General features: G+C 42.5%; 1 protein-coding gene across 1 annotated transcript in view; it reads right to left on the bottom strand.

Moving 5' to 3' along the window:
- KCNG1 (potassium voltage-gated channel modifier subfamily G member 1) overlaps positions 1-27,437 on the bottom strand; it is a 113,070-nt gene that overhangs the window by 15,708 nt on the left and 69,925 nt on the right. The window contains exon 2 of the mRNA XM_077253217.1: positions 3,668-4,475. Within this exon, the coding sequence (XP_077109332.1) occupies positions 3,668-4,429 (762 nt within the window). The 5' untranslated portion in view covers positions 4,430-4,475. The remainder of the gene's footprint in view (positions 1-3,667; positions 4,476-27,437) is intronic.

Here is a 27,437-nt window from a genome sequence, read left to right as displayed (position 1 = left end):
AGATCTGTGTCGTCAGCATAGAGATGATACTGAAAGCCGTGAGATTCTATGAGCTGTCCCAGGCCAAAGTTGTAAATGGAGAAGAGCAGGGGCCCTAGAACTGAACCTTGCGGGACTCCGACAGATAGGGGACGAGGTGAGGAGGTGGTGTGTGAGTGGGAGACGCTGAATGTCCGGTCAGTTAGGTATGACGAGATCCAGGATAGGGCCAAGTCTGTGATGCCAAGGGATGAGAGGGTCTGCAGCAACAGGGAATGGTCCACTGTGTCAAAGGCAGAGGACAGGTCCAGGAGGAGGAGGATAGAGTAGTGCCGCTTGCTCTTGGCAATAGGTCATTGGTGACCTTAGTTAGGGCAGTTTCAGTGGAGACCGGAAGCCTGATTGAAAGCGGTCGAAGAGGGAGCAGGAAGATAGATGGGAGGACAGTTCAAGATGGACATGTTGTTCCAGTAGTTTTGAGGCATAGGGGAGAAGTAATATATGGCGAGAGTTAGATACGGAGGATGGGTCAAGAGAGGGCTTTTTGAGGATAGATGTGATTGAGGCATGTTTAAATCTTGAGGGGAAAACAGTTGTTAGTGATAGGTTTAAGAGATGGGTTAGGGTTGGGATGAAGACTGTGGCAAGGTTTGGGATGATGTGGGATGGGATCAGATCAAGTGCACAGGTGGTGAGATGCGAGCTTGAGAGTAGAGTGGAGAGTCCGTCTTCTGTAATGGTGGAGAAGTTGGTTTTGGAGGTGGAGGGCTGGGTAGTTGGGAAGAAGGGTTCTGGGGGTTGTTTACTAAAACTGTCTCTGATGTTCTCAATCTTCTGCTTGAAAAATGAGGCAAAGTCTTCAGCTGAGATAAGTGGGGAGGGAGGAGGTGCTGGGGGACGGAGGAGAGAATTGAAAGTGTTGAATAACTGTTTGGGGTTGTGAGACAGGGAGGATATGAGAGATGAGAAGTAGGTTTGTTTTGCTGTGGCGAGTGTGGTCTTGAAAGTAGTGAGGGACTGTTTGAATGTGATGAAGTGCTCGTTGGAGTGGGATCTTTTCCATCTGCGCTCAGCAGCCCTGGAAGCTCGCCTCAGTTCTTTGGTCAGGCGGGTGTGCCAGGGCTGTCTGTTGATTTTGCGAGCTTTGGTATGTGTGAGAGGGGCAAGAGATTCCAAAGCTACAGCTATTGTGATGTAGGTACAACATAAACGGGTAACAATTAGATATAATTATAAAAACAGAAATCAGAGAACACAAGTGTTTGTGGCACGTGGTCCACAAAAAGTGCTGGGCGCTGGTGGTATAGGTCCTAAACATGTATAGAAGATTATATAGGAATAATCATGTATCCCTACACCATGTAATGACATGAATGAGGATTTAAACAGAAATTGGAAAATATCCCATGTCTAAACTAATGGATCTAATAAAGTGCATTTGCATTTGACCTGGGAAGGAACATAAATCATATCTAGCATTAACCAAACTTCATGTTAAAACACAATTTAAAGCAAAACAGTAGGTGCCAAGGTGTTGTTAATGTTAATAAGGAAAGAAGTTTGTATCAAAATAAGACACCTTACCCATCATAGACCTGTGTGGACCCACACTAACAGCAGCCCCAAGGCTGCGACAGCCCCCCTGAGGAAGCCCACACAAAACGAGTGTTGGGGCTGCTGTTAGCGCCAGTCCACACAGATTTATAATGGGTAAAGTGTCTTATCTTGGTACTAACCTCTTTCCCTATTAATATGTCATTCTGGCACGTACTCATGTTTTTTGAGTTGTGTTGTGAAATGGAGTTTGGTTAATGCTAGACATGCTTTATGTTCTCAGCTCAGATGCACATGCACTTTATTAGATCCATTAGTTTAGACATGGGATTTTTTCCAATTTTTGTTTAAATCCTCATTCATGTCATTACATGGGGGTAGGGATACATGATTTATCCTATGTAATCTTCTATACATGTTTAGGTCCTACACCACCTGTGCCCAGCACTTTTTGTGGACCACGTGCCACAAACTCCTGTGTTCTTGCATTTCTGAAGACTGTTTTTTATAATTAAATTTAATTGTTGCCCGTTTATGTTGTACCTTGAGATGTAATAAACTTTGATATATTTTATATACTTATGGACATGGACTCTATGTCTCTTGTAGGAATTATCTATTAAGGAGTGTTCTAGTGGTAAATCCTCTACAGCCTTGATTTGGGGCATTAGGCTGTACAAAGTACTATGATATATACGGTAATATGCATGTCAGATAATATTGATCCTCCGTGCATATGGTGTAGGCACAAATACTTTGGGGGACATTTTTCTGCAGTCTCTCTTATTTTTTAATGCAGCAGTAATTGCAGGGTTTGTTCAGGCTTGAGGTCACACTATGTGACTGCTAAGTTTTCAGTCTTCATAGCGTGCACACTGCACGCTGTGAGGATTCTCTAGTGACAGTGCTGGAAGCATGTAGGCACGTAACTACAAGTATGTAATTTGAATACATGCTGTCACGTGCAGACTAGATATGTGCCTCCTCACTCAGTACACTTATATTGAGCAAAGCCATGCACATCTAGTCGAAATGTGGCCAGTAGTTTGCAAATTGTATACTTGCAGTCATATGTCTGACTGCTCTCGGCGCCGGCACATGAGAATCATGACAGTGCACAATGAGGATTCTGAAGTCTGCAGTCACATACAGTGACCGCAGACTTTAATCTCAGGCCTGGACAACCCCTTTAATAAAAAACCAATAACATCCTCATGCTAAAACCAGAGAAATTATGACTGAAGCTCATATTTTCTAAGATAGCTAAGTGGATTTAGCTGGCAATATAACAGGAGATTGCAGATAAGCACTTATAATTAGCAGACCTTTGAGGTACTCTGGGGATTTTCTTTGAGGTCCAATAAAACCATTTAAATACTGTCTGTAAATATATTGTACTGCAGGAAGAGAAAAAACGATTACTCTGCGACACTGCAGATCTGTTAACAATAAACTGCAGCCTCCCGCTACAACTGCAAACTGCATTTTCTGGCAGCCTGTATCTGGCTATTGGACCCCAGACTGCCATAAAATCGACTGTGTTTGTAGCTGGAGGAGGAGAAGAGTACAGTTATGAATTTCTCCAACTGAGATGTATAAGCTATCACAAGTCTCTCGCTTTCCATGTAAAATTAATTTTTGGTTAATCATTCCATTATGCAAAGAGGGGCAGTCTAGTTCTTAGAGCGGGCTAGAGGTTAAAGGGATTGTCTACTTTTAAAAAAACTCATTTTTAAATACCTTATTAAAGTAATTAGCCCCATCAATTAGCCAGGGCTGAGAACCTCCACAAAGAAAGTTTCAATCTGGAGAACCAGGCATGTCCATTCATTACACAGAAAAAAACAATAATGTCACTGAGATGTGTGTAATGCTTCATTTGCCCTGTGGAGGTGCTACAGCAAAATTGAATACTTGTTGACTGATTCACCCATTGATTTCAGCTGATCAGTCATGGTCCTAGCAGGGAGACAACTTGTGATCAGCTTATCGAGATATTGTTTTAACAAAAACAGATGTTCCAAAGCTGACAACCCCTTTAAAGACAGTTTAATATTCACAACATTTTTTTTCTGTCAAGTTCTACAACATTCATTCTTTAGTTGGTGAATTACCAAATACACAATGGCCTTACTTTTTCCTCTTCTTCCCTTAACTCTGGCATGGTGCTGATAGAGAGATTCACTGCTGTGATAGTCACAAATAAAACAGACAGACAAGCAAAGATTTTTCCAGGTAGCCCAGACTGTGGTTTTTCCACCATATTGTGCAAATGACGCATGCACATATTCAGCTTGCTCTCATCCTCACATTCTGATGACCCATTTTCAGTCTCAAGGAGCTCGTCCTCCTGTAGATTAAGCTCTGCAAACTCTTCCATCTTCTGGATATACCTTCGTTTACAGCACCACTCTAGACTGTCCTCCTCAATGCCCCAATACAGAAGCTCCTCTTGGAATGACAGAGCACACATTTCACGCAAGAGTCTTAATTTTCCAACACGCAGGAACGTTAAAATAGTTCTAAAAGCACCAGGATTCCGGTCAAAGAAAAACTCATTGCAGGTCACGTCATAATCATCGCAAATGCTTAAAATCTCGTCAAAGTTGCTGCACAACTTAAGCTGCCCCAGACGCGTCAGTGGGAACTCTTCCAGTGTTGTCCATGGAAGTACATACCTGATGCCTCCAACATTTATAATAGCATGGTGCTTACGATCTTCTGGGTGGACACTATGAAAGAGGTCCTCTCCCGCTTGTATGAGCCTGGCCCTCTTGTAAAATATCCCTTTTAAGGACTCTGTTTCAGTAAAGAAGTTTTGGTTGAAAGATGTGTCAGAAGCGCAGCTTAGAGCACTGTAGTCATAGTCTGAATTCTCTCCTCCAAGAAGAGTCATAATGGCCGTGTCAGTGACATCCTGTGGATACTTTGCCACGAGAAAGCTGCAATAGAGACAAAAAGAAAAAAAAAATTGTAAATTACATGATTTATACATTAAATCGTGTATTACATATTACGACAGAAAACATAAAATAGGCTGCATTTTCTTTACAACTTTAAAGGGGAGCTTCCACTGGATTTTTTAAATTTAAGCTCGGTACCTTCTCTAACTACCACTGTTCCACTGATCTGGAATAGGTTTTTCTTCTGTTCCCCTATGTTACAAAGTTATGTCTCCTAGTAATAAAGGTGCACATTTTCCATTCAACCAATTGAACTGAATACTACAGGACTTCTGTGGTTGCAGCATTATTTTGATAGACCAGTGTCAGGGGAGAAAAAGCAAACTCCCACAGGGAAGTTCTACGGTATACGCACAGCTGGTTAATGGGAAAAATTTGCACCTTTATTACTAAGGGGCATAACTTTGTAAAGGAGTGGAACAGAAGAAAAAGCAAACCTATTCCAGAATCAGTGAAACAGCGGCAGTTAAATGAGTTACTTAACTTACTGTAGAGTTCAAAATAATATCAGTCCAATATGACTAACCAGATTAATTACTGTTTTTGGTATAAATTATATTACCACATGTAGTGTTGAGCGATACCGTCCGATACTTGAAAGTATCGGTATCGGAAAGTATCGGCCGATACCGGCAAAGTATCGGATCCAATCCGATACCGATACCCGATACCAATACAAGTCAATGGGACTCAAGTATAGGACGGTATTCCTGATGGTTCCCAGGGTCTGAAGGAGAGGAAACTCTCCTTCAGGCCCTGGGAACCATATAAATGTGTAAAAGAAAGAATTAAAATAAAAAATATCGCTATACTCACCTGTCCGACGCAGCCGGGACCTCAGCGAGGGAACCGGCAGCGTTGTTTGTTTAAAATTCGCGCTTTTACTTGGTTACGTGAATTCCCGGCTTGTGATTGGTCAGGGCGGCCATGTTGCCGGGACGCGGACCAATCACAGCAAGCCGTGACGAAATTACGTCACGGCTTGCTGTGATTGGTCCGCGTCCCGGCAACATGGCCGCCATTAACCAATCACAAGCCGTGACGTCACGGGAGGCTGGACTTGCGCACTTTTTAAAAAACGCGCGTGTCCAGCCTCCCGTGACGTCACGGCTTGTGATTGGTTAATGGCGTCCATGTTGCCGGGACGCGGACCAATCACAGCAAGCCGTGACGTAATTTCGTCACGGCTTACTGTGATTGGTCCGCGTCCCGGCAACATGGCGCCATGACCAATCATAAGCCGGGACGTCACTGGAGGCTGGACACGCGCGTTTTTTAAAAAGTGCGCAAGTCCAGCCTCCCGTGACGTCACGGCTTGTGATTGGTTAATGGCGGCCATGTTGCCGGGACGCGGACCAATCACAGCAAGCCGTGACGTAATTTCGTCACGGCTTGCTGTGATTGGTCCGCGTCCCGGCAACATGGCCGCCCTGACCAATCACAAGCCGGGAATTCACGTAACCAAGTAAAAGCGCGAATTTTAAACAAACAACGCTGCCGGTTCCTTCGCTGAGGTCCAGGCTGCGTCGGACAGGTGAGTATAGCGATATTTTTTATTTTAATTCTTTCTTTTACACATTTTTACATTAATGTTGTTTCGATACCGATACCCGATATCACAAAAATATCGGATCTCGGTATCGGAAATTCCGATACAGCAAGTATCGGCCGATACCCGATACTTGCAGCATCGGAATGCTCAACACTAACCACATGTCAACCAATTTGCCAGTTGGTGCAGTAGATTCTAAGAATACCAACAAACTCGGCATTCATGATCTGTATGTTTTTGAGTCGTCTGTGTATTAGAATAATTAATTGAGAAGGGGTGTGTTCAAAATAATAGCAGTGTGGAGTTCAATTAGTGAGGTCAATCATTGTGTGAAGAAACAGGTCTGAATTAGGTGGCCCTTATTTAAGGGTGAAGCCAGGACATGTTACATGCATTTCTCCTTGAAAGCCTGAGAAATATTGGTCGTTCTAGATATTGTTCAGAAAAATCGTGTACTTTGATTAAAAAGTTGATTGGAGAGGGTGAAACTTATAAAGAAGTGCAGACTATAGAACAATAGAGTGTTCAGCTAAAATGGTCTCCAATGCTTTAAAATGGAAAGACAAACCATAGAGACGTGTAAGAAAACGGAAGACTACCATTCCAATGGACGGAAGAATAGCCAGAATGGTAAATGATCAGCTCCAGGATGATCAAAGACAGTCTCAGGTTACCTGTGAATACTGTGACAGTTAGAAGACGCCTGTGTGAAGCTCATCTCTTAGCAAGATGTCCCCACAAAGTGCACTGTTAAAAAAACACATGTACTGAAGCGGATACAATTTGCCAAGCTGGCCTAAAGAGAAATGTAGAAACATTTTGTGGACTGATGAAAGTAAAATTGTTGTTTTTGGGTCCAAGGGCAGCAGATAGTTATCAGACGGCTCCCAAACTCTGCATTCAAGCCACAGTACACTCCGAAGACAGTGAAGCATGGTGATGCAAGCATCATGATATGGGCATGTTTCTCTTGCTATGGTGCCAAACCTGTTTATCGCATACCAGGGATCATGGACCAGTTTGCATATACTAAAATACTTGAAGAGGTCATGTTGTCTTACGCTGAAGAGGATATGACCTTGAAATGGGTATTTCAACAAGATAACGATTCTAAACACGCCAATAAACAAGCAAAATATTGGTTCCAGTCCAACAACCTTAATCCGATAGAACACTTATAGGGTGACATCAAAAATTCAGTTTCTGAGGCAAAGCCAACAAATGCCCCAAAATTGTGGCTTGTACTCAAAGCATCCTGGGATGGAATAACAGGTGACAGGTACCAGAAGTTGGTTGGCTCTATGCAATATAGATGTGAAGCAGTTCTAAGAAACTGCGGGTATAGAACCAAATATTAGGTTAGTGATTCACAGGAATGCTAAATCCTCAAAATATAGTACATATAGTGAGTTTGTAAAGACAAAAGCAGACACTGCTATTTTTATGGAACAACCCAATGCTCATTTTTTTTATTTTCTGTAAAGTAGGTAAAAATTATATATATTTCTCTTCAAGTTTGAAATTAAAAAACAGTGTGCAATGTTCGCAATGCTGGAAATAAAAACTAGTATAAAGATTTTGTGATTTTGTTTTTAACCCCTTCACCCCCAAGGGTGGTTTGCACGTTAATGACCGGGCCAATTTTTACAATTCTGACCACTGTCCCTTTATGAGGTTATAACTCTGGAACGCTTCAACGGATCTTGGCGATTCAGACATTGTTTTCTCGTGACATATTGTACTTCATGATAGTGGTAAAATTTCTTCGATATAACTTGCGTTTATTTGTGAAAAAAACGAATATTTGGCGAAAATTTTGAAAATTTCGCAATTTTCCAACTTTGAATTTTTATGCCCTTAAAACACAGACATATGTCACGCAAAATACTTAATAAGTAACATTTCCCACATGTCTACTTTACATCAGCACAATTTTGGAACCAAAATTTTTTTTTGTGACGGAGTTATAAGGGTTAAAAGTTGACCAGCAATTTCTCATTTTTACAACACCATTTTTTTTTAGGGACCACATCTCATTTGAAGTAATTTTGAGGGGTCTATATGATAGAAAATACCCAAGTGTGACACCATTCTAAAAACTGCACCCCTCAAGGTACTCAAAACCACTTTCAAAAAGTTTATTAACCCTTCAGGTGTTTCACAGGAATTTTTGGAATGTTTAAATAAAAATAAACATTTAACTTTTTTTCACACAAAATTTATTTGTTTTATTTTACCAAGGGTAACAGGAGAAAATAGACCCCAAAATTTGTTGTACAATTTGTCCTGAGTACGCTGATACCCCATATGTGGGGGTAAACCACTGTTTGGGCGCATGGCAGAGCTCGGAAGGAAAGGAGCGCCATTTGACTTTTCAATGCAAAATTGACTGGAATTGAGATGGGACGCCATGTTGCGTTTGGAGAGCCCCTGATTTGCCTAAACATTGAAACCCTGTACAAGTGACACCATTTTGGAAAGTAGACCCCTTAAGGAACTTATCTAGATGTGTGTTGAGCACTTTGACCCAACAAGTGCTTCACAGAAGTTTATAATGCAGAGCCGTAAAAATAAAAAATCATATTTTTCCACAAAAATGATCTTTTCGCCCCCAATTTTTTATTTTCCCAAGGGTAAGAGAAGAAATTGGACCCGAAAAATTGTTGTGCAACTTGTCCTGAGTACGCTGATACCCCATATGTGGGTGTAAACCATTGTTTGGGCGCAGGGCAGAGCTCGGAAGGGAAGGAGCGCCATTTGACTTTTCAATGCAAAATTGACTGGAATTGAGATGGGACGCCATGTTGCGTTTGGAGAGCCCCTGATGTGCCTAAACATTGAAACCCTGTACAAGTGACACCATTTTGGAAAGTAGACCCCTTAAGGAACTTATCTAGATGTGTGTTGAGCACTTTCACCCAACAAGTGCTTCACAGAAGTTTATAATGCAGAGCCGTAAAAATAAAAAATCATATTTTTTCACAAAAATGATCTTTTCGCCCCCATTTTTTTATTTCCCCAAGGGTAAGAGAAGAAATTAGACCACAAAAGTTGTTGTGCAATTTATCCTGAGTACGACGATACCCCATATGTGGGGGTAAACCACTGTTTGGGCGCATAGCAGAGCTCGGAAGGGAAGGAGCGCTATTTTACTTTTCAATGCAAAATTGACTGGAATTAAGATGGGATGCCATGTTGCGTTTGGAGAGCCCCTGATGTGCCTAAACATTAAAAACCCCCACAAGTGACACCATTTTGGAAAGTAGACCCCCTAAGGAACTTATCTAGATGTGTTGTGAGAACTTTGAACCCCCAAGTGTTTCACTACAGTTTATAACGCAGAGCCGTGAAAATAAAAATTCTTTTTTTTTTCACAAAAATGATTTTTAGCCCCCAGTTTTGTATTTTCACAAGGGTATCAGGATAAATTGGACCCCAAAAGTTGTTGTCCAATTTGTTCTGAGTACACTGATACCCCATATGTGGGGGGGAACCACTGTTTGGGCGCATGACAGAGCTCGGAAGGGAAGGAGCGCCATTTGGAATGCAGACTTAAATGGATTGGTCTGCAGGCGTCACGTTGCATTTGCAGAGCCCCTGATGTACCCAAACAGTACAAACCCCCCACAAGTGACCCCATATTGGAAACTAGACCCCCCAAGGAACTTATCTAGATGTGTTGTGAGAACTTTGAACCCCCAAGTGTTTCACTACAATTTATAACGCAGAGCCGTGAAAATAAAAATTTTTTTTTTTTTACAAAAATGATTTTTAGCCCCCAGTTTTGTATTTTCACAAGGGTATCAGGATAAATTGGACCCCAAAAGTTGTTGTCCAATTTGTCCTGAGTACGCTGATACCCAATATGTGGGGGGGAACCACTGTTTGGGCGCATGACAGAGCTCGGAAGGGAAGGAGCGCCATTTGGAATGCAGACTTAAATGGATTGGTCTGCAGGCGTCACGATGCATTTGCAGAGCCCCTGATGTACCCAAACAGTACAAACCCCCCACAAGTGACCCCATTTCGGAAACTAGACCCCCCAAGGAACTTATCTAGATGTGTTGTGAGAACTTTGAACCCCCAAGTGTTTCACTACAGTTTATAACGCAGAGCCGTGAAAATAAAAATTCTTTTTTTTTTCACAAAAATGATTTTTAGCCCCCAGTTTTGTATTTTCACAAGGGTATCAGGATAAATTGGACCCCAAAAGTTGTTGTCCAATTTGTTCTGAGTACGCTGATACCCCATATGTGGGGGGGAACCACTGTTTGGGCGCATGACAGAGCTCGGAAGGGAAGGAGCGCCATTTGGAATGCAGACTTAAATGGATTGGTCTGCAGGCGTCACGTTGCATTTGCAGAGCCCCTGATGTACCCAAACAGTACAAACCCCCCACAAGTGACCCCATATCGGAAACTAGACCCCCCAAGGAACTTATCTAGATGTGTTGTGAGAACTTTGAACCCCCAAGTGTTTCACTACAGTTTACAACGCAGAGCCGTGAAAATAAAAAATCTTTTTTTTCCCACAAAACTTATTTTTTGGCCCCCAGTTTTGTATTTTCCCAAGGGTAGCAGGAGAACTTGGACCCCAAAAGATGATGTCCAATTTGTCCTGAGTACGCTGATACCCCATATGTTGGGGTAAACCCCTGTTTGGGCACACGGGAGAGCTCTGAAGGGAAGGAGCACTGTTTTCCTTTTTCAACGCAGAATTGGCTGGAATTCAGATCGGATGCCATGTCCCGTTTGGAGAGCCCCTGATGTGCCTAAACAGTGGAAACCCCCCAATTATAACTGAAACCCTAATCCAAACACACCCCTTACCCTAATCCCAACAGTAACCCTAACCACTCCTCTAACCCAGACACACCCAACCCTATTCCCAACCGTAAATGTAATCCAAACCCTAACCCTATCTTTAGCCCCAACCCTAACTGTAGCCCCAACCCTAGCCCTAACCCTAGCCCTAACCCGAGCAATAACCCTAGCCCTATCACTAGCCCTAACACTAGCCGTAACACTAGCCCTAACCCTAGCCCTAACCCTAGCCCCAACCCTAGCCCTAACCCTAGCCCTAACCCTAGCCCAACCCTAGCCCCAACCCTAACCCTAACGCTAGCCCTAGCCCTAACCCTAGCCCTAACTCTAGTCCTAACTCTAGTCCTAACTCTAGCCCTAACCCTAACCCTAATGGGAAAATGGAAATAAATACATTTTTTAATTTTTTAATTTTTCCCTAACTAAGGGGGTGATGAAAGGGGGTTTGATTTACTTTTATAGCGGGTTTTTTAGCGGATTTTTATGATTGGCAGCCGTCACACACTGAAAGACGCTTTTCATTGCAAAAAATATTTTTTGCGTTACCACATTTTGAGAGCTGTAATTTTTCCATATTTGAGTCCACAGAGTCATGTGAGATCTTGTTTTTTGTGGGACGAGTTGACGTTTTTATTGGTAACATTTTCGGACACGTGACATTTTTTGATCGCTTTTTATTCCGATTTTTGTGAGGCAGAGTGATCAAAAACCAGCTATTCATGAATTTCTTTTGGGGGAGGCGTTTATACCGTTCCGCGTTTGGTAAAATTGATAAAGCAGTTTTATTCGTCGGGTCAGTACGATTACAGCGATATCTCATTTATATCATTTTTTTATGTTTTGGCGCTTTTATACGATAAAAACTATTTTATAGAAAAAATAATTATTTTGGTATCGCTTTAATCTCAGGACTAACTTTTTTATTTTTTTGCTGATGATGCTGTATGGCGGCTCGTTTTTTGCGGGACAAGATGACGTTTTCAGCGGTACCATGGTTATTTATATCAGTCTTTTTGATCGCGTGTTATTCCACTTTTTGTTCGGCGGTATGATAATAAAGCGTTGTTTTTTGCCTCGTTTTTTTTTTTTTCTTACGGTGTTTACTGAAGGGGTTAACTAGTGGGGCAGTTTTATAGGTTGGGTCGTTACGGACGCGGCGATACTAAATATGTGTACTTTTATTGTTTTTTTTTATTTTATTTAGCAAAAGAAATGTATTTATGGGAATAATATATATTTTTTTTCTTTATTTAGGATATTTTTTTTATTTATTTTTTTACACATGTGGGGAATTTTTTTAAAACTTTTTTACTTTGTCCCAGGGGGGGACATCACAGATCATTGATCTGGCAGTGTGCACAGCACTCTGCCAGATCTGCGATCTGCTGTGCAGGGCTGCAGGCTTACCAGCGTCTGCTCTGAGCAGACACTCGGTAAGCCACCACCCCAAAACTGACACCATTCTAAAAACCGCACCCCTCAAGGTACTCAAAACCACATTCAAGAAGTTTATTAACCCTTCAGGTGCTTCACAGCAGCAGAAGCAACATGGAAGCAAAAAATGAACATTTATCTTTTTAGTCACAAAAATGATGTTTTAGCAACAATTTTTTTATTTTCCCAAGGGTAAAAAGAGAAACTGGACCTCAAAAGTTATTGTACAATTTGTCCTGAGTACCCCAATACCCCATATGTGGGGGGGAACCACTGTTTGTGCACACGGCAAGCCTCGGAAGGGAAGGAGCGCCATTTGACTTTTGAATGAAAAATTAGCTCCAATCGTTAGCAGACACCATGTCGCGTTTGGAGAGCCCCTGTGCGCCTAAACAGTGGAGTTCCCCCACATGTGACCCCATTTTGAAAACTAGACCCCCCAAGGAACTTATCTAGATGCATAGTGAGCACTTTGAACCCCCAGGTGCTTCACAAATTGATCCGTAAAAATGAAAAAGTACTTTTTTTTCACAAAAAATTTCTTTTAGCCTCAATTTGTTCATTTCCACATGGGCAACAGGATAAAATGGATCCTAAAATTTATTGGGCAATTTCTCCTGAGTACACTGATACCTCACATGTTGGGGTAAACTACTATTTGGGCACACGGCAGGGCTCGGAAAGGAAGGAGCGCCATTTGACTTTTTGAATGAAAATTAGCTTCACTGGTTAGCGGACACCATGTCGCGTTTGGAGTGCCCCTGTGTGCCTAAACATTGGAGCTCCCCCACATGTGACCCCATTTAAGAAACTAGACCTCCCATGGAACTAATCTAGATGTGCGGTGACCACTTTAAACCCGCAAGTGCTTCATAGAAGTTTATAACGCAGAGCCGTGAAAATAAAAAATCATTTTTCTTTCCTCAAAAATTATTTTTTAGCCCGCAATTTTTTATTTTCACAAGAGTAACAGGAGAAATTGGACCCCAATAGTTGTTGTCCAGTTTGTCCCGAGTACACTGATACCCCATATGTGGGGGTAAACCACTGTTTGGGCACACATCGGGGCTCGGAAGGGAAGTAGTGATTTTTGAAATGCAGATTTGATGGAATGGTCTGCAGGCGTCAAGTTGCGTTTGCAGAGCCCCTGATGTGCCTAAACAGTAGAAACCCCCCACAAGTGACCCCATTTTGGAAACTAGACCCCCAAGGAACTTAACTAAATATGTGGTGAGCACTTTGAACCCCCAAGTGCTTCACAGACGTTTACAACGCAGAGCCGTGAAAATAAAAAATAAATTTTCTTTCCTCAAAAATTATGTTTTAGCAAGCAATCTTTTATTTTCATAAGGGTAACAGGAGAAATTGGTCCCCAATAATTGTTGCCCAGTTTGTCCTGAGTATGCTGGTATCCCATATGTGGGGGTAAACCACTGTTTGGGTGCACGTCGGTGCTCGGGAGGGAGCACCATTTGATTTTTTGAATACAAGATTGACTGGAATCAATGGTGGCGCCATGTTGCGTTTGGAGACCCCTGATGTGCCTAAACAGTGGAAACTCCTCAATTCTAATGCCAACACTAACCGCAACACACCCCTATCCCTAATCCCAACTCTAGCCATAACCCTAATCACAACCCTAACCCCAACACACCCCTAACCACAACCCTAACCCCAACACACCCCTAACCCTAATCCCAACCCTATCCCTAATCTTAACCCTAATCCCAACACTAACCACAACCCTAACCCTAACACACTCCTAACCAGAACCCTAACCACAGCCTAATCTTAACCCTATTTCCAGCCCTAGCCCTAATTCCAGCCCTATCCCTAAGGCTATGTGCCCACGTTGCGGATTTGTGTGAGATTTTTCCGCACCATTTTTGAAAAATCTGCAGGTAAAAGGCACTAAGTTTTACCTGCGGATTTACAGCGGATTTCCAGTGTTTTTTGTGCAGATTTCACCTGTGGATTCCTATTGAGGAACAGGTGTAAAACGCTGCGGAATCCGCACAAAGAATTGACATGCTGCGGAAAATACAGCACAGCGTTTCCACGCGGTATTTTCTGCACCATGGGCACAGCAGATTTGGTTTTCCATAGGTTTACATGGTACTGTAAACCTGATGGAAAACTGCTACGAAATCAGCAGCGGCCAATCCGTGGCGGATCTGCCGCCAAATCCGCACCGTGTGCACATACCCTAATTCTAGCCCTAACCCTAGCCCTAACCCTAGCCCTAACCCTAGCCCTAACCCTAACACTAGTGTAAAAAAAAAAAAAAATTCTTTATTTTATTATTGTCCCTACCTATGGGGGTGATAAAGGGGGGGGTTATTATTTTTTTTATTTTGATCGCTGTGATAGAACCTATCACAGCGATCAAAATGTACCTGTAACGAATCTGCCGGCTGGCAGATTCGGCGAGCGCACTGCGCATGCGCCCGCCATTTTGGAAGATGGCGGCGCCCATGCAGCACACGGACGGACACGGAAGGGACACCGGAGGTCGGTAAGTATGAGGGGGGGATCGGACAGCGGGGGGGGGGGGATCGGACTGCGGGGGGAGCGGACAGGAGCATGGAGGGGAGCGGAGGACAGCAATGACAGGACAGAGAGGAGGAGATCGGTGGCGGTGGAGGGGGGCAGATGGCGATCTCCAGCCATGGCTGATGCTATTGCAGCATCAGCCATGGCTGGATTGTAATATTGCACCAATTTTCATTGGTGAAATATTACTATTGCTGATTGGCTGTTGAAAGTGATGTTTCATTTTCACTTTCAATCAGAGCGATCGTAGCCACGGGGGGGTGAAGCCACCCCCCCTGGGCTCAAGTACCACTCCCCCTGTCCCTGCAGGTCAGGTGAAATTACAGTTAACCCTTTCACCCGGGCTGCAGGAGCGCGATCCGACCATGACGCATATGCTGCGTCACAGGTCGGATTGGCTCAGGTTTTCATGACGCATACGCTGCGTCAAAGGTCGGGAAGGTGTTAAAGTGAACCTGTCATGTCGTTTTTAGCATGTAAACTGTCCCCAGTGCGTTGTTAGTGATGCAATATGCATCACTAACACATTTTTTTAATTGAAAACGGTGGTCTAACCATGTGCAAAAAAGCACTTTACATAGTTTGATTGTACCTGCTCATTTAGTCATAGGGGTGTGCTTCATTACATTCAGTCACAGTTGCCACAGCCCAAGCAACATGAATGATGTTCCCTGGGATGCGCCAACGTCACTCAAATCCGCTTTGAAAAATCTTGCGTATCGTTGAGCCGCACTTGCACAGTGTCTATCAGGGAGCTACGAATGCACCATGACGAGCAGCTCCCCGCGCATGCGCACTGAGGCTGTGTATAGGATCCAAATTCACTGCTTGTGCAGCTGGAGCTGCTTGTCAAGTCACGATAGTTGAAATTCCTGTTTGAAATTTTGCATTGGGACCCATGAGCTTTAACTTACACTAATTGGCTTAGGTGCACGCCAGTTAACCCCTTAAGCCCCAAGGGTGGTTTGCACGTTAATGACCGGGCCAATTTTTACAATTCTGACCACTGTCCCTTTATGAGGTTATAACTCTGGAATGCTTCAACAGGTCCTGATGATTATGACATTGTTTTCTCGTGACATATTGTACTTCATGATAGTTGTAAAATTTCTTCGATAAGACTTGCTTTTACTTGTGAAAAAAATGGAAATTTGGCGAAAATTTAGAAAATTTCACAATTTTCCAACTTTGAATTTTTATGCCCTTAAATCACAGAGATAAGTCACACAAAATACTTAATAAGTAACATTTCCCACATGTCTACTTTACATCAGCACAATTTTGGAACAAACATTTTTTTTGTTAGGGAGTTATAAGGGTTAAAAGTTGACCAGCAATTTCTCATTTTTAGAACACCATTTTTTTTTAGGGACCATATCTCATTTGAAGTCATTTTGCGGGGTCTAGATGATAAAAAATAACCAAGTGTGACACCATTCTAAAAACTGCACCCCTCAAGGTGCTCAAAACCACATTCAAAAAGTTTATTAACCCTTCAGGTGTTTCACAGGAATTTTTAGAATGTTTAAATAAAATGAACATTTAACTTTTTTACACACAAAATTTAATTCAGCTCCAATTTGATTTATTTTACCAAGGGTAACAGGAGAAAATGGAACCCAAAAGTTGTTGTACAATTTGTCCTAAGTATGCCGATACCCCATATGTGGGGGTAAACCACTGTTTGGGTGCATGGCAGAGCTCGGAAGGGAAGGAGCGCCATTTGACTTTTCAATGCAAAATTGAATGGAATTGAGATCTGACGCCATGTTGCGTTTGGAGAGCCCCTAAAGTGCCTAAACATTGAAACCCCCCCACAAGTGACACCATTTTGGAAAGTAGACCTCCTAAGGAACTTATCTAAATGTGTGGTGAGCACTTTGACCCACCAAGTGCTTCACAGAAGTTTATAATGCAGAGCCGTAAAAATAAAAAATCATATTTTTAAAAAAAAATAATTTTTTCGCCCCCAATTTCTTATTTTCCCAAGGGTAAGAGAAATTGGACCCCAAAAGTTGTTGTGCAATTTGTCCTGAGTACGCTGATACCCCATATGTGGGGTAAACCACTGTTTGGGCGCATGGCAGAGCTCGGAAGGGAAGGAGCGCCGTTTGACTTTTCAATGCAAAATTGACTGGAATTGAGATGGGACGCCATGTTGGGTTTGGAGAGCCACTGATGTGCCTAAACATTGAAACCACCAAAAGTGACACCATTTTGGAAAGTAGACCCCCTAAGGAACTTATCTAGATGTGTTGTGAGAGCTTTGAACTCCCAAGTGTTTCACTACAGTTTTAAAACGCAGAGCCGTGAAAATAAAAATTATTTTTTTCCCACAAAAATTATTTTTAGCCCCCAGTTTTGTATTTTCCCAAGGGTAACAGTAGAAATTGGACCCCAAAAGTTGTTGTCCAGTTTGTCCTGAGTACGCTTATACCCCATATGTGGGGGGGAACCACCGTTTGGGCACATGGCAGAGCTCGGAAGGGAAGGAGCGCTGTTTGGAATACAGACTTAGATGGATTGGTCTGCAGGCGTAACGTTGCATTTGCAGAGCCCCTGATGTAACTAAACAGTAGAAACCCCCCACAAGTGACCCCATATTGGAAACTAGACCCCCCCAAGGAACTTATCTAGATGTGTTGTGAGAACTTTGAACCCCCAAGTGTTTCACTACAGTTTATAATGCAGAGCCGTGAAAATAAAAAATCATTTTTTTCACACAAAAAAATGTTTTTTAGCCCCCCAAATTTTTATTTTCCCAAGGGTAACAGGAGAAATTGGACCCCAAAAGTTGTTGTCCAATGTGTCCTGAGTACGCTGATACCCCAAATGTTGGGGTAAACCCTTGTTTGGGCGCATGGGAGAGCTCAGAAGAGGAGCACTGTTTTACTTTTTCAACACAGAATTGGCTGGAATTGAATTCTAACTGAAACCCTAACCCTAGCCCCAACCCTAACCCTAGCCCCAACCCTAACCCTAGCCCCAACCCTAGCCCCAACCCTAACCCTAGCCTTAACCCTACCCCTAACCCTAGCCCTAACCCTAGCTCTAACCCTAATGGGAAAATGGAAATAAATACATTTTTTAATTTTATTATCTTTCCCTAACTAAGGGGGTAATGAAGGGGGGTTTGATTTACTTTTAAAGCGTTTTTGTAGCCGATTTTTATGATTGACAGCCGTCACCGACTAAAAGACGCTTTTTATTGCAAAAAATAGTTTTGGCGTCTCCACATTTTGAGAGCTATAATTTTTCCATATTTTGGTCCACAGAGTCAAGTGAGATCTTGTTTTTTGCGGGACGAGTTGACATTTTTTTTGGAACTGTTTTCGGGCACGTGACATTTTTTGATTGCTTTTTATTCCGATTTTTGTGAGGCAGAATGACCAAAAACCAGCTATTCATGAATTTCTTTTGGGGGGGCGTTTATACCATTGCATGTTTGATAAAATTGATAAAGCAGTTTTATTGTTCGGGTCAGTATGATTACAGCGATACCTCATTTATATCATTTTTTTATGTTTTGGCGCTTTTATACGATAAAAACTATTTTATAGAAAAAATTATTATTTTTGCATCGCTTTATTCTGAGGACTATAACTTTTTTATTTTTTTGCTGCTTATGCTGTATGGCAGCTTGATTTTTGCGGGACAAGATGACGTTTTCAGCGGTACCATGGTTATTTATATCTGACTTTTTGATCCTGTGTTATTCCACTTTTTATTCAGCGGTATGATAATAAAGTGTTGTTTCTTGCCTCTTTTTTTTTTTTTTTTTTTTTTACCGCGTTCACTGAAGGGGTTAACTAGCAGGACAGTTTTATAGGTGGGGTTGTTACTGATGCGGTGATACTAAATATGTGTACTTTTATTGTTTTTTTATTATTTAGATAAAGAAATGTATTTATGGGAACAATATATTTTTTTATTTATTTAGGAATTTATTTATTTATTTATTTACACATGTGAACTTTTTTTTACTTTACAACATTGCCCCAGGAGGGGGCATCATGTTATAGGGTCAGATCGCTGATCTGACACTTTGCACAGCACTGTGTCAGATCAGCGATCTGACATGCAGGTCTGCAGGCTTACCAGCGCTTGCTCTGAGCAGGCGCTGGTAAGCCACCTCCCTGCAGGACCCGGATGCAGTCCCACGGCCATTTTGGATCCGGGCCTGCATGGAGAAGAAGGTAGGAGACCCTCGGAGCAACGCAATCACATCATGTTGCTCCGAGGGTCTCAGGGAAGCACGCAGTGAGCCCCCTCCCTGCGCGATGCTCCCCTATGCCACCGGAACACTGCGATCATGTTTGATCGCAGTGTGCCGGGGGTTAATGTGCCAGGGGCGGTCCGTGACCACTCCTGGCACATGGTGATGGATGTCAGCTGCGATAGTCAGCTGACACCCGGCCGCGATCGGCCGCGCTTCCCCCGTGAGCGCGGCCGATCGCATATGACGTACTATCCCGTCACTGGGAATTAAAGGGAACCTGTCACCCCGTTTTTTCCGTATGAGATAAAAATACTGTTAAATAGGGCCTGAGCTGTGCATTACAATAGTGTATTTTGTGGACCCCGATTCCCCACCTATGCTGCCGAAATACGTTACCAAAGTAGTCGTTTTCGCCTGTCAATCAGGCTGGTCTGGTCAGATGGGCGTGGTGTCTTCCCCCAGATCTTGCTTAGTTTTCCGTTGGTGGCATAGTGGTGTGCGCATGCCCAAGTCCAGAATCCACTGCACAGGGGAGGGAAAATAGCGCGATCTGCGCTATTCCCCTGGTGATCAGTGGGGGCGGCCATCTTCCTGTGGCCGCGCGTGCGCAGATCGAGCGCTCTGCTGCCCGGGGCTTCAGGAAAATGGCCGCGGGATGCCGCGCGTGCGCAGATGGAGATTGCGGCGGCCATTTTCCTGAAGCAGAGTTTGTTGACATAAAGCAGGCTGCACAGTGTCCCACTCCTGAGACCTCCAGCATTCATTTTTAGGGGTAACTTATAGTAAAAGTGCAATTCCTTATTACCTTACTGAACAACCAAGACAACCAGGAAGAAAATCAAGCATTACATGGTGGCTTTTGAATTAATGCAGGCACCAGGTCCCAGAGAAACACAGATACAAATATAGTAAGTATGGTACACTGATAATAGGGTGATACGGCCAGTCACTGGAGGTGCGTGAAATTGGATGCAATAGTGTCGTTGGAGTGTTCGATATGAGAATACTGAATAGGGGTAAAGTGGGAACCTCTGTATGTAAGTACAGATTTCTGTGGGAAAGCTTTGGCTTTCATTATACTGGTAATGGGTGCTATGAGTGTCATTATTGTTGGGGTAGGGGAGGGGGACCCTGGATGTCACTACTCAGGGGAATTTGAATCTGGCTTATGACCCGCTCTCACAGTTGAATATACAGTGGCTTGCACTGCCCCTTGGCTTTTAATCTATTTGTTTACATTTACATTATTGTGTTTAAATATTTTTGTAATTTGATTTGTATGTAATGCATCAGTATTAAATAGTATAAGTTGGTGATAAAGTGAGAAAAATATAGGCAAAAATGTAATTTATAGGATATAATAGATAAAAATTGGCATGATGTCACGCTCGCGCCCAGACTGGTTGGCGTGGGTGTGTTGCCCCACTGGGCCACAAACCAGACTACCCTGGAAGGGGCGTAACTAAGTAGCTTCCTTGGTGTTCGCTGCAGCCTCTCATGGTGAGGTCAGGCTTGTGCGGCAGGAAGCTACCAGGTACCACTCCAGGTTGGTGTCTGACTGTGGCTGCTGATCCCACCGGATAATGGAACACAGGCAGGCAGGCACGGCTATGACACTGGCAGGCGGACGGGTATGGCAGAGACACAGGCAGGTGGGCAGGGCTGGTAATCTGGCAGACAGGCGAACACGGCTGGGACACTGGCAGGCAGACGGGCACGGCTGGCAGGACAGGCGGACAAGGATGTCTTAAGTACAGGAGGCCTCATGGCAATTGGCCCGGGACACCTTAGCAAGGTGCACACAGTCTCAATAAGAAACAGGAATTGCCAGCGCCGCCCCCCTATGCACACAGACAGAAAGCATGCACAGAGCAAGCAGGAGACATGAGGCAAACAGCATGGAGCTGGCAGCAGAGAGAACTCAGAGCATGGCCTGGAGAAGTGAGTGAGTTTGTGTGTAATGCAGGTGGGGGATGGGAAGCCATGCAGTGATGCCGGCAGGGTTGTTACACATGTGCACATCTATTCACCCATTTTGCTATGAAGTACCTACAAATTTCTTGGGCAAGCAGTGACCTTAATAACTCACATGTTTAGTGAAAGGAAGTCTACCTGTGTGCAATCTAAGTGTCACATGGTCTCTAAGTATAAACACACCTTTTCTGAAAGACCACTAAGGCTGCAACACCATTAAGCCAGAGGCACCACTAACCAAACAACTCAATGAAGACAAAGGAGATCTCCAAACAAGTCAGGGATAAAGTTGTTGAGAAGTGCAAGTCAGGGTTGGGTTACAAAAAAAAATAACCCAATCTCTGATGATCCCCAGGAGCACAATCAAATCCATTATCAAATGGAAAGGATATGGTACCACAACAAACCTGCCAAGAGATGGCTGTCCACCAAAACTGTCAGCCTAGGCAAGGAGGGCCTTAATCAGATAGGCAGCGCAGAGACCAAAGGTAACCCTTAAGGAGCTGCAAAGTTACCAAGCAGAGACTGGTGTCACAACTCTGTTGTCAGAATACCCGGGCCAGAGGCTCCTCCTCAGTACTTAACGCTAGGGGCGCCCTACCTATCCCTGCTCCCCGGATTACGTCTGATGGTTAAGACACCGGGGCCACGTACCTTGCTGAACTCTTGAATCAGCTCTATAGCCCCCTCCACCACCCAGGGAAGTGGGAAGTAATAGTATAAGTATATACACAAACCAGACTAACAAGGAAGGACGTACAGGGATAAACGAAAATACCAGTGACACAATTATGCATTCACAGACAACATAGAAGAACAATGTGGAGAAACGGAGGGAAAACCAAATATGAGAGGAAGAGGATTTGCACAGAGCCGAAACACCTATCAACAGTCACAAATCAACACTCCAAATGCCTCTACCAACAACTGACACTTCCACTCCACACCAGGCAGTACAAGACTAACACTGGCAATCCATATTTCCAGAAGCAAGTATATATGGGGTAGGGGAGTGGCCAACACTGGACAGCTGAGATAATCCAAGCAGGAAAGTTTCAGAGACCCTAAGCTGAACAGTTTAACCCCTGCACTGCTAACAGAAACCTGCACAGTTTAATATGAAGAAGTGCTTCTAAATCAGTGCCAGAGTACTTTAAATCAGACGCTGCAGACTTCTGGCCCCTCTCTGTCGCGGTAAACCCGTGACAACTGGAGTATCTGCCCATACGACCACATTAAGCCGTACAATCCATAGAGGTAGCCTTTATGGAAGAGTGGCCAGAAAAAAGCCTTTACTTACACACAAAAATTGTAAGGCTCGTTTTCTTTTTGCCAAAAGACGTGTGGGAGACGCCCCAAATGTATAGAGTGATGTGATCAGATGAGACCAAGATTTAACTTTTTGGCCATCAAGATAAACTCTGTCTGACACCAAACCAACATAGCTCATCATCCCAAGTACAAAATACCCACACTGAAACATGGTGGTGGCATCATGCTGTGAAGATGTTTTTTTCAGCAGAAAGGACAGGGAAATTGGTCCCAGTAGTTGGGAAGGTGGATGTGGAGGAAGGGGCAAAAATCCCAGTGGCCAGATTTGGAAAGCTGATAGAGACTTCTCCAAAGCGACTTGCAACGTTAATTGCTGCAAAACGAGACTCTAGTAAGTACTGACTTTAGGGGGGTGAATTGTTATGCACACTGAAGTTTTTATTTATTTTGTCCTATTTGTTGTTTACAGTTGCAGGCATTTTCTTTACATGAACTGAGGCAAACCCTAAAAGAACCCAGTGAAATTCCAGGTTGTGAGGTAGCAAAATACAAAAAATGCAAGACGGTGGAGTGAATACTTTTCCAAGCCACTGTAGCTGTTTTGTCAGGCAAGCACTTCACTTGAAATATACTGTCTTACATATGACAACTAAAAGGTAAACCCCCTATCCATTTCACTACAGAAAGCTAAGGTAAGGCTCCATAGTCAGTACCAACAGCACTTAAACCACATTAACCGCAATGTGACAGCATTACAGTGATGAAGATGACTGCTTAGAAGTGCAGGCATTGACAGACACTCGTAAAGCATGATTATTTATGAAGGATCCTTAGATGAAAAAGCAGTGGTAATGAAACTCTTATGATATGGATGAGAGAAGATACTGAGTGAGCACCAATTATTCAGCAGTATTTTACTGGGGACACAAATCTGTTTATTACATTATCACGTTAGCCAACAGTTTTTGGGCATTAGCCACAAACTCGAAAGAATTATGAGTGGGACGTCTCTACCAACAGCACAAAATGTTGTCCATAATACAGTGATTAATACTGCCGACATGGCTGTTCTGATAACTGCAGTGAAATGTCTATAGCTATTAGTGACATCACCAGAGGTGACCTTGAATGGGCTCAAGCTCCAGGAAAAAGTTTGGTGTTTTTACACTTTGATTTTAAGTTTTAATAATACAATATTATTACCATATAATTGCTTTGTATCATAATAACTAAAACCCATGTTACAATCCATATTGCATTTTGTATCCTTTGCATTGGTATTAACAACACGCCAGACTTACACATTTGCTCTGGGTTTCGCCGCCATCATGCTGCACACCTGGTATGTAAAATTGATTTAAAATTTAGTATTTAAATGGGGACTACACCACTAGATGACTGTGGACCTTGAGGAAGACGCTCTACGAGTCGATACGCGTGGGTCTTTCTTTGTTTTAGTCTACTTTATCATTAATTAAGGTGACCTGTCTGATGGTATGGGGGTAAGATACCGGGTCTTTATATGTGGCTCTTTTGAGAGATTGCTATATATCGTTTTCTCCTACAATGATCAACTTTATTGAGCCCTTTGGACTTTTAGATATCCCCACCGATCCGTATGGGGTGCTGCCAGATTAGTTTGTATGTCACCTGTATATTTAATATGGTATTGGGACATTAAGCTTATCTGAATTGTCGTACCGATAGGAGACACAGCATGCTTATACTGTCTGACCCGCACCATTTTGTATGTGGTCACACTTTGAGAATTGTATTCATATATTTGATATAGACTATGCAATGTTTTCTTGAGCATTTAACTCATGTATTGTATGGACCCTTACCTCCCTTTTTTGTTTATGGGAGCCTTTTAATTGTTTTTAACTACAGTTTCTGTGTGGTGTTGTCTAAATAAAAATTGTTATATTTTGTATCTAAACTATTGGTGTGTTGATCCCATTTGTATGATGCATGTACTTGTCTTTGTGTGGTGTAGGATTATATTGATATGCATCAGGTGATCCCCCCCTCCTTCATTTGAGGTGGATGGTGCCCACTCAACCTATGTTTCTGCATTTTCTATCCTTCTTCCAAATATTACATGAAATAAAAGACTTTACAATTTGTAAATCCTTCTTGGATTTCTTAGTTCATTAATTTGAGAACTACATAAGTGGAATCTTACTTTTCATTTTTACGCAAATTCAGGGTGAGCAGAAAGCTAAGCCCTAATGGATTTGGAAGTGATCAGTGGTTTTCACTCAATATTCTGTTACCTGTGCCAAGATAAAGAGCTAAAATGTAGATTCAAAAGAGGACGGCCTGTAAATGTATAATTCAGGGAAAATGGTCTTAGAAAGTTGGAATGTTTTATACTTAATAGAAGATGCCATTCACTGCAGTTGGGCTCAATAAGGTTTTATGGGAAATTTTCTTCATTATCAATCACAATTTGGTTGTTTAGTGTATATCAAATAGAATTTTGCTTTGTAAATAGTTACATAATTATATAGGTTGAAAAAAAGGCAGAATACTATCAGGTTCAACCTTTCTCCACCAGATCTACATTCTTTGAATAGAAACAAACTGAGGACACTACTAAGATCTAAATATATGGGATCACTGACCACACACCTAAAAGGTACAAATGGAGAAAAGAAAAAAGAAATGCGTAGAAGGCAAGGATCACCATTAATAAACAAAAATGACATTTATTGAGGTTCAAAATAACAAGCAAGAGAAGAAATACATTTAAAAACTATTAAATAAGCCAGAAAGGCTATGAGTAAATAACAACTGGAGGGCCATATAAGGACCCTCCAGACTCCTCCACTATGTGGACCTGGGTGTTCTAAAATATTGCACACTGTAGAAAGTCAGTCTATAAAACACAGTTTACATACTATGGACTTGACCATACCAGAAAATGCAAAATCCATTGAGCCCTTCAAACAAAAAATAATTCCTGTAAGAAGATAGGAAAAATAGAGGCAAATGTAGAGGTATCCCAGATGTAGGAGATACAGAAACACAAATGGAAGGACACAAAGGGAAACGGGTAAGTAAGACTGTATTTGATCTGTTGGTAAAAATATTTGGATAAAGGTCACCTGGTCACGTCATGGTGTGTGGAGGAAAGAGAACCTCACGCATATCGCCGCATAGCTTCATTAGGGGAGAGTAGAGAGCAGGGGGTTGCTTGTCAGCTTATATAATCCAAGTAATCAAATTACCTGTGAAGCAGGTGTGTAGAGGTAAGATGGCATCAGGGAGCAGAAACTGCACAGGTGCGCAGAAGGGAGCGGTCACTTCCTGGTTTACGCTGTGCAAACATAGTCCTGTACACCCAAGTTATTCTGATACAGCGCATGCGCATAGGTAGAGCGAGTGGCAGGACCTGCAAGCCGCACCATGGTGCATGCAAATTTGCGCATAAAACCTTTGAGCAAAAGTGAAGGAAATAGGACCTTATGGTTATGTGCTTTTGTATGCGCACACACGTTAGGTGCACATAAGTTTGGCGAGTACGCAGCACAATGCCGGTGATCACAAGTAGAGAAATGCTGGTGATCACAAGTAGAAAGACACGTTAGGGGTACATAAGTTTGGTGCGTAAATATTGGGGCTGTGACAACAAAGTGCACGTAGTGGAAGAATAAAAATATAGAGCGAGTAATGATCTTGATACAATTTAAACTACGTAAACAGAAAAATATTAGTAATGCGTAAGAACAATGCCAAAAGGCAAAGCAGACATTACAAAAAAGTGCACATGGTGAAGGAGTCAAAATATAAGACGAGTAGTGTATATTTGATACATTTTAATTTAAACTGCGTCAGCAGAAAGGTGATGCATAAATGCGATGCCCAGGCTGGGCAGACCTTGCAGAGAAGGTCAAAACAGACTGTGATGCTAGTGGACGAGGAGTGAGAATAAAACCACTAGGAAGGAACCTGTGGAAAAAAAGGCGAAATAATAAGTATTCAGGCAAATAAAACAATAGGAAGATATGAATGTAGTTATGGAATTACTTATTATAAAAAACGGTGAAGAGTAGTTCTTCATTCAGACCTCTAGGTGCTAGACTATTTATTTAGATTATAAATCCACCTTGACTCACACCTGAGAAGTTCATCCATGACACTTCTTCCCCTAATGAATGAAGCGATTTTATCCACTAACATGACCTGTACTTATCGAGTCTTGTTGGCACATATCCATGTGGGAACTGCACTATATCTCTAATAGACAGATCTCCATCTTTTCCCACTCATCTCCTATCTATACATGACATTACTCCAACTGCCGGACCAGAAATGTCATCGACCTTCTAATTTGTGGTTGTCCGAAATTGTACGTGGGCCAGGCCAGCCAAGCAATACGTCGGAGAGTGCAGCAACACACATCCAATATTGTGTTTGCCAAGAAAGATAAAGCACTTGGTAAGCCCATTACGTGAGTGATATCCCACTTCCTGGACTTTCACAATGGTTCATGTACACAACTACAGGTCACGGTAGTGGATAAAAGTGCATGAATACATAATACTGTCATGCACTTGCCTTAACTCCTTTCTGACATCAGACGTAATCCGTTCATGTGCCCTGGGCCTATTTGACCAGGGACAGATTACTACGTCCGTGCGATCACCCGCGCACACGAGCCACCGAATGTCAGTTGACATCCGGCACTAAGTGCTGCATCCCCATGCTGTAGAAGAGATCAGCCTGCAAAAAATGATAGTCCCATAGTGGGACAAAGTAAAAAAGTTAGAAAAGCGTAAAAAAAAAAAAAAGTGTAAAAATATTTTTTAAAGAAATCAAAAATAAGAAAAATCAAAAGATACCCATAAACAATAAAAGTACACATATTTGGTATCGTCACGTCTGCAACGTCCCATCCTATAACACTGTCCCACTAGTTAAACCCATTAAGTGAACACCATAAAAATAAAATAAAAAACAAGGCAAAAAACAATGCCTTATCATCATACTGCCGAACAAAAAGTGGAATAAAACGCGATAAAAAAGATAGATATAAATAAACATGGTACATCTGAAAACGTCATTTTCAAAAAACAAGCCACCATACAGCTCCATCAGTGGAAAAATAA

Source organism: Ranitomeya variabilis, chromosome 4 (assembly GCF_051348905.1).
Source record: "Ranitomeya variabilis isolate aRanVar5 chromosome 4, aRanVar5.hap1, whole genome shotgun sequence".
Taxonomy (NCBI): Eukaryota; Metazoa; Chordata; class Amphibia; order Anura; family Dendrobatidae; genus Ranitomeya; species Ranitomeya variabilis.
Note: the sequence above shows the minus strand (reverse complement) of the source record. Positions and strands in the feature narration are given on the sequence as shown.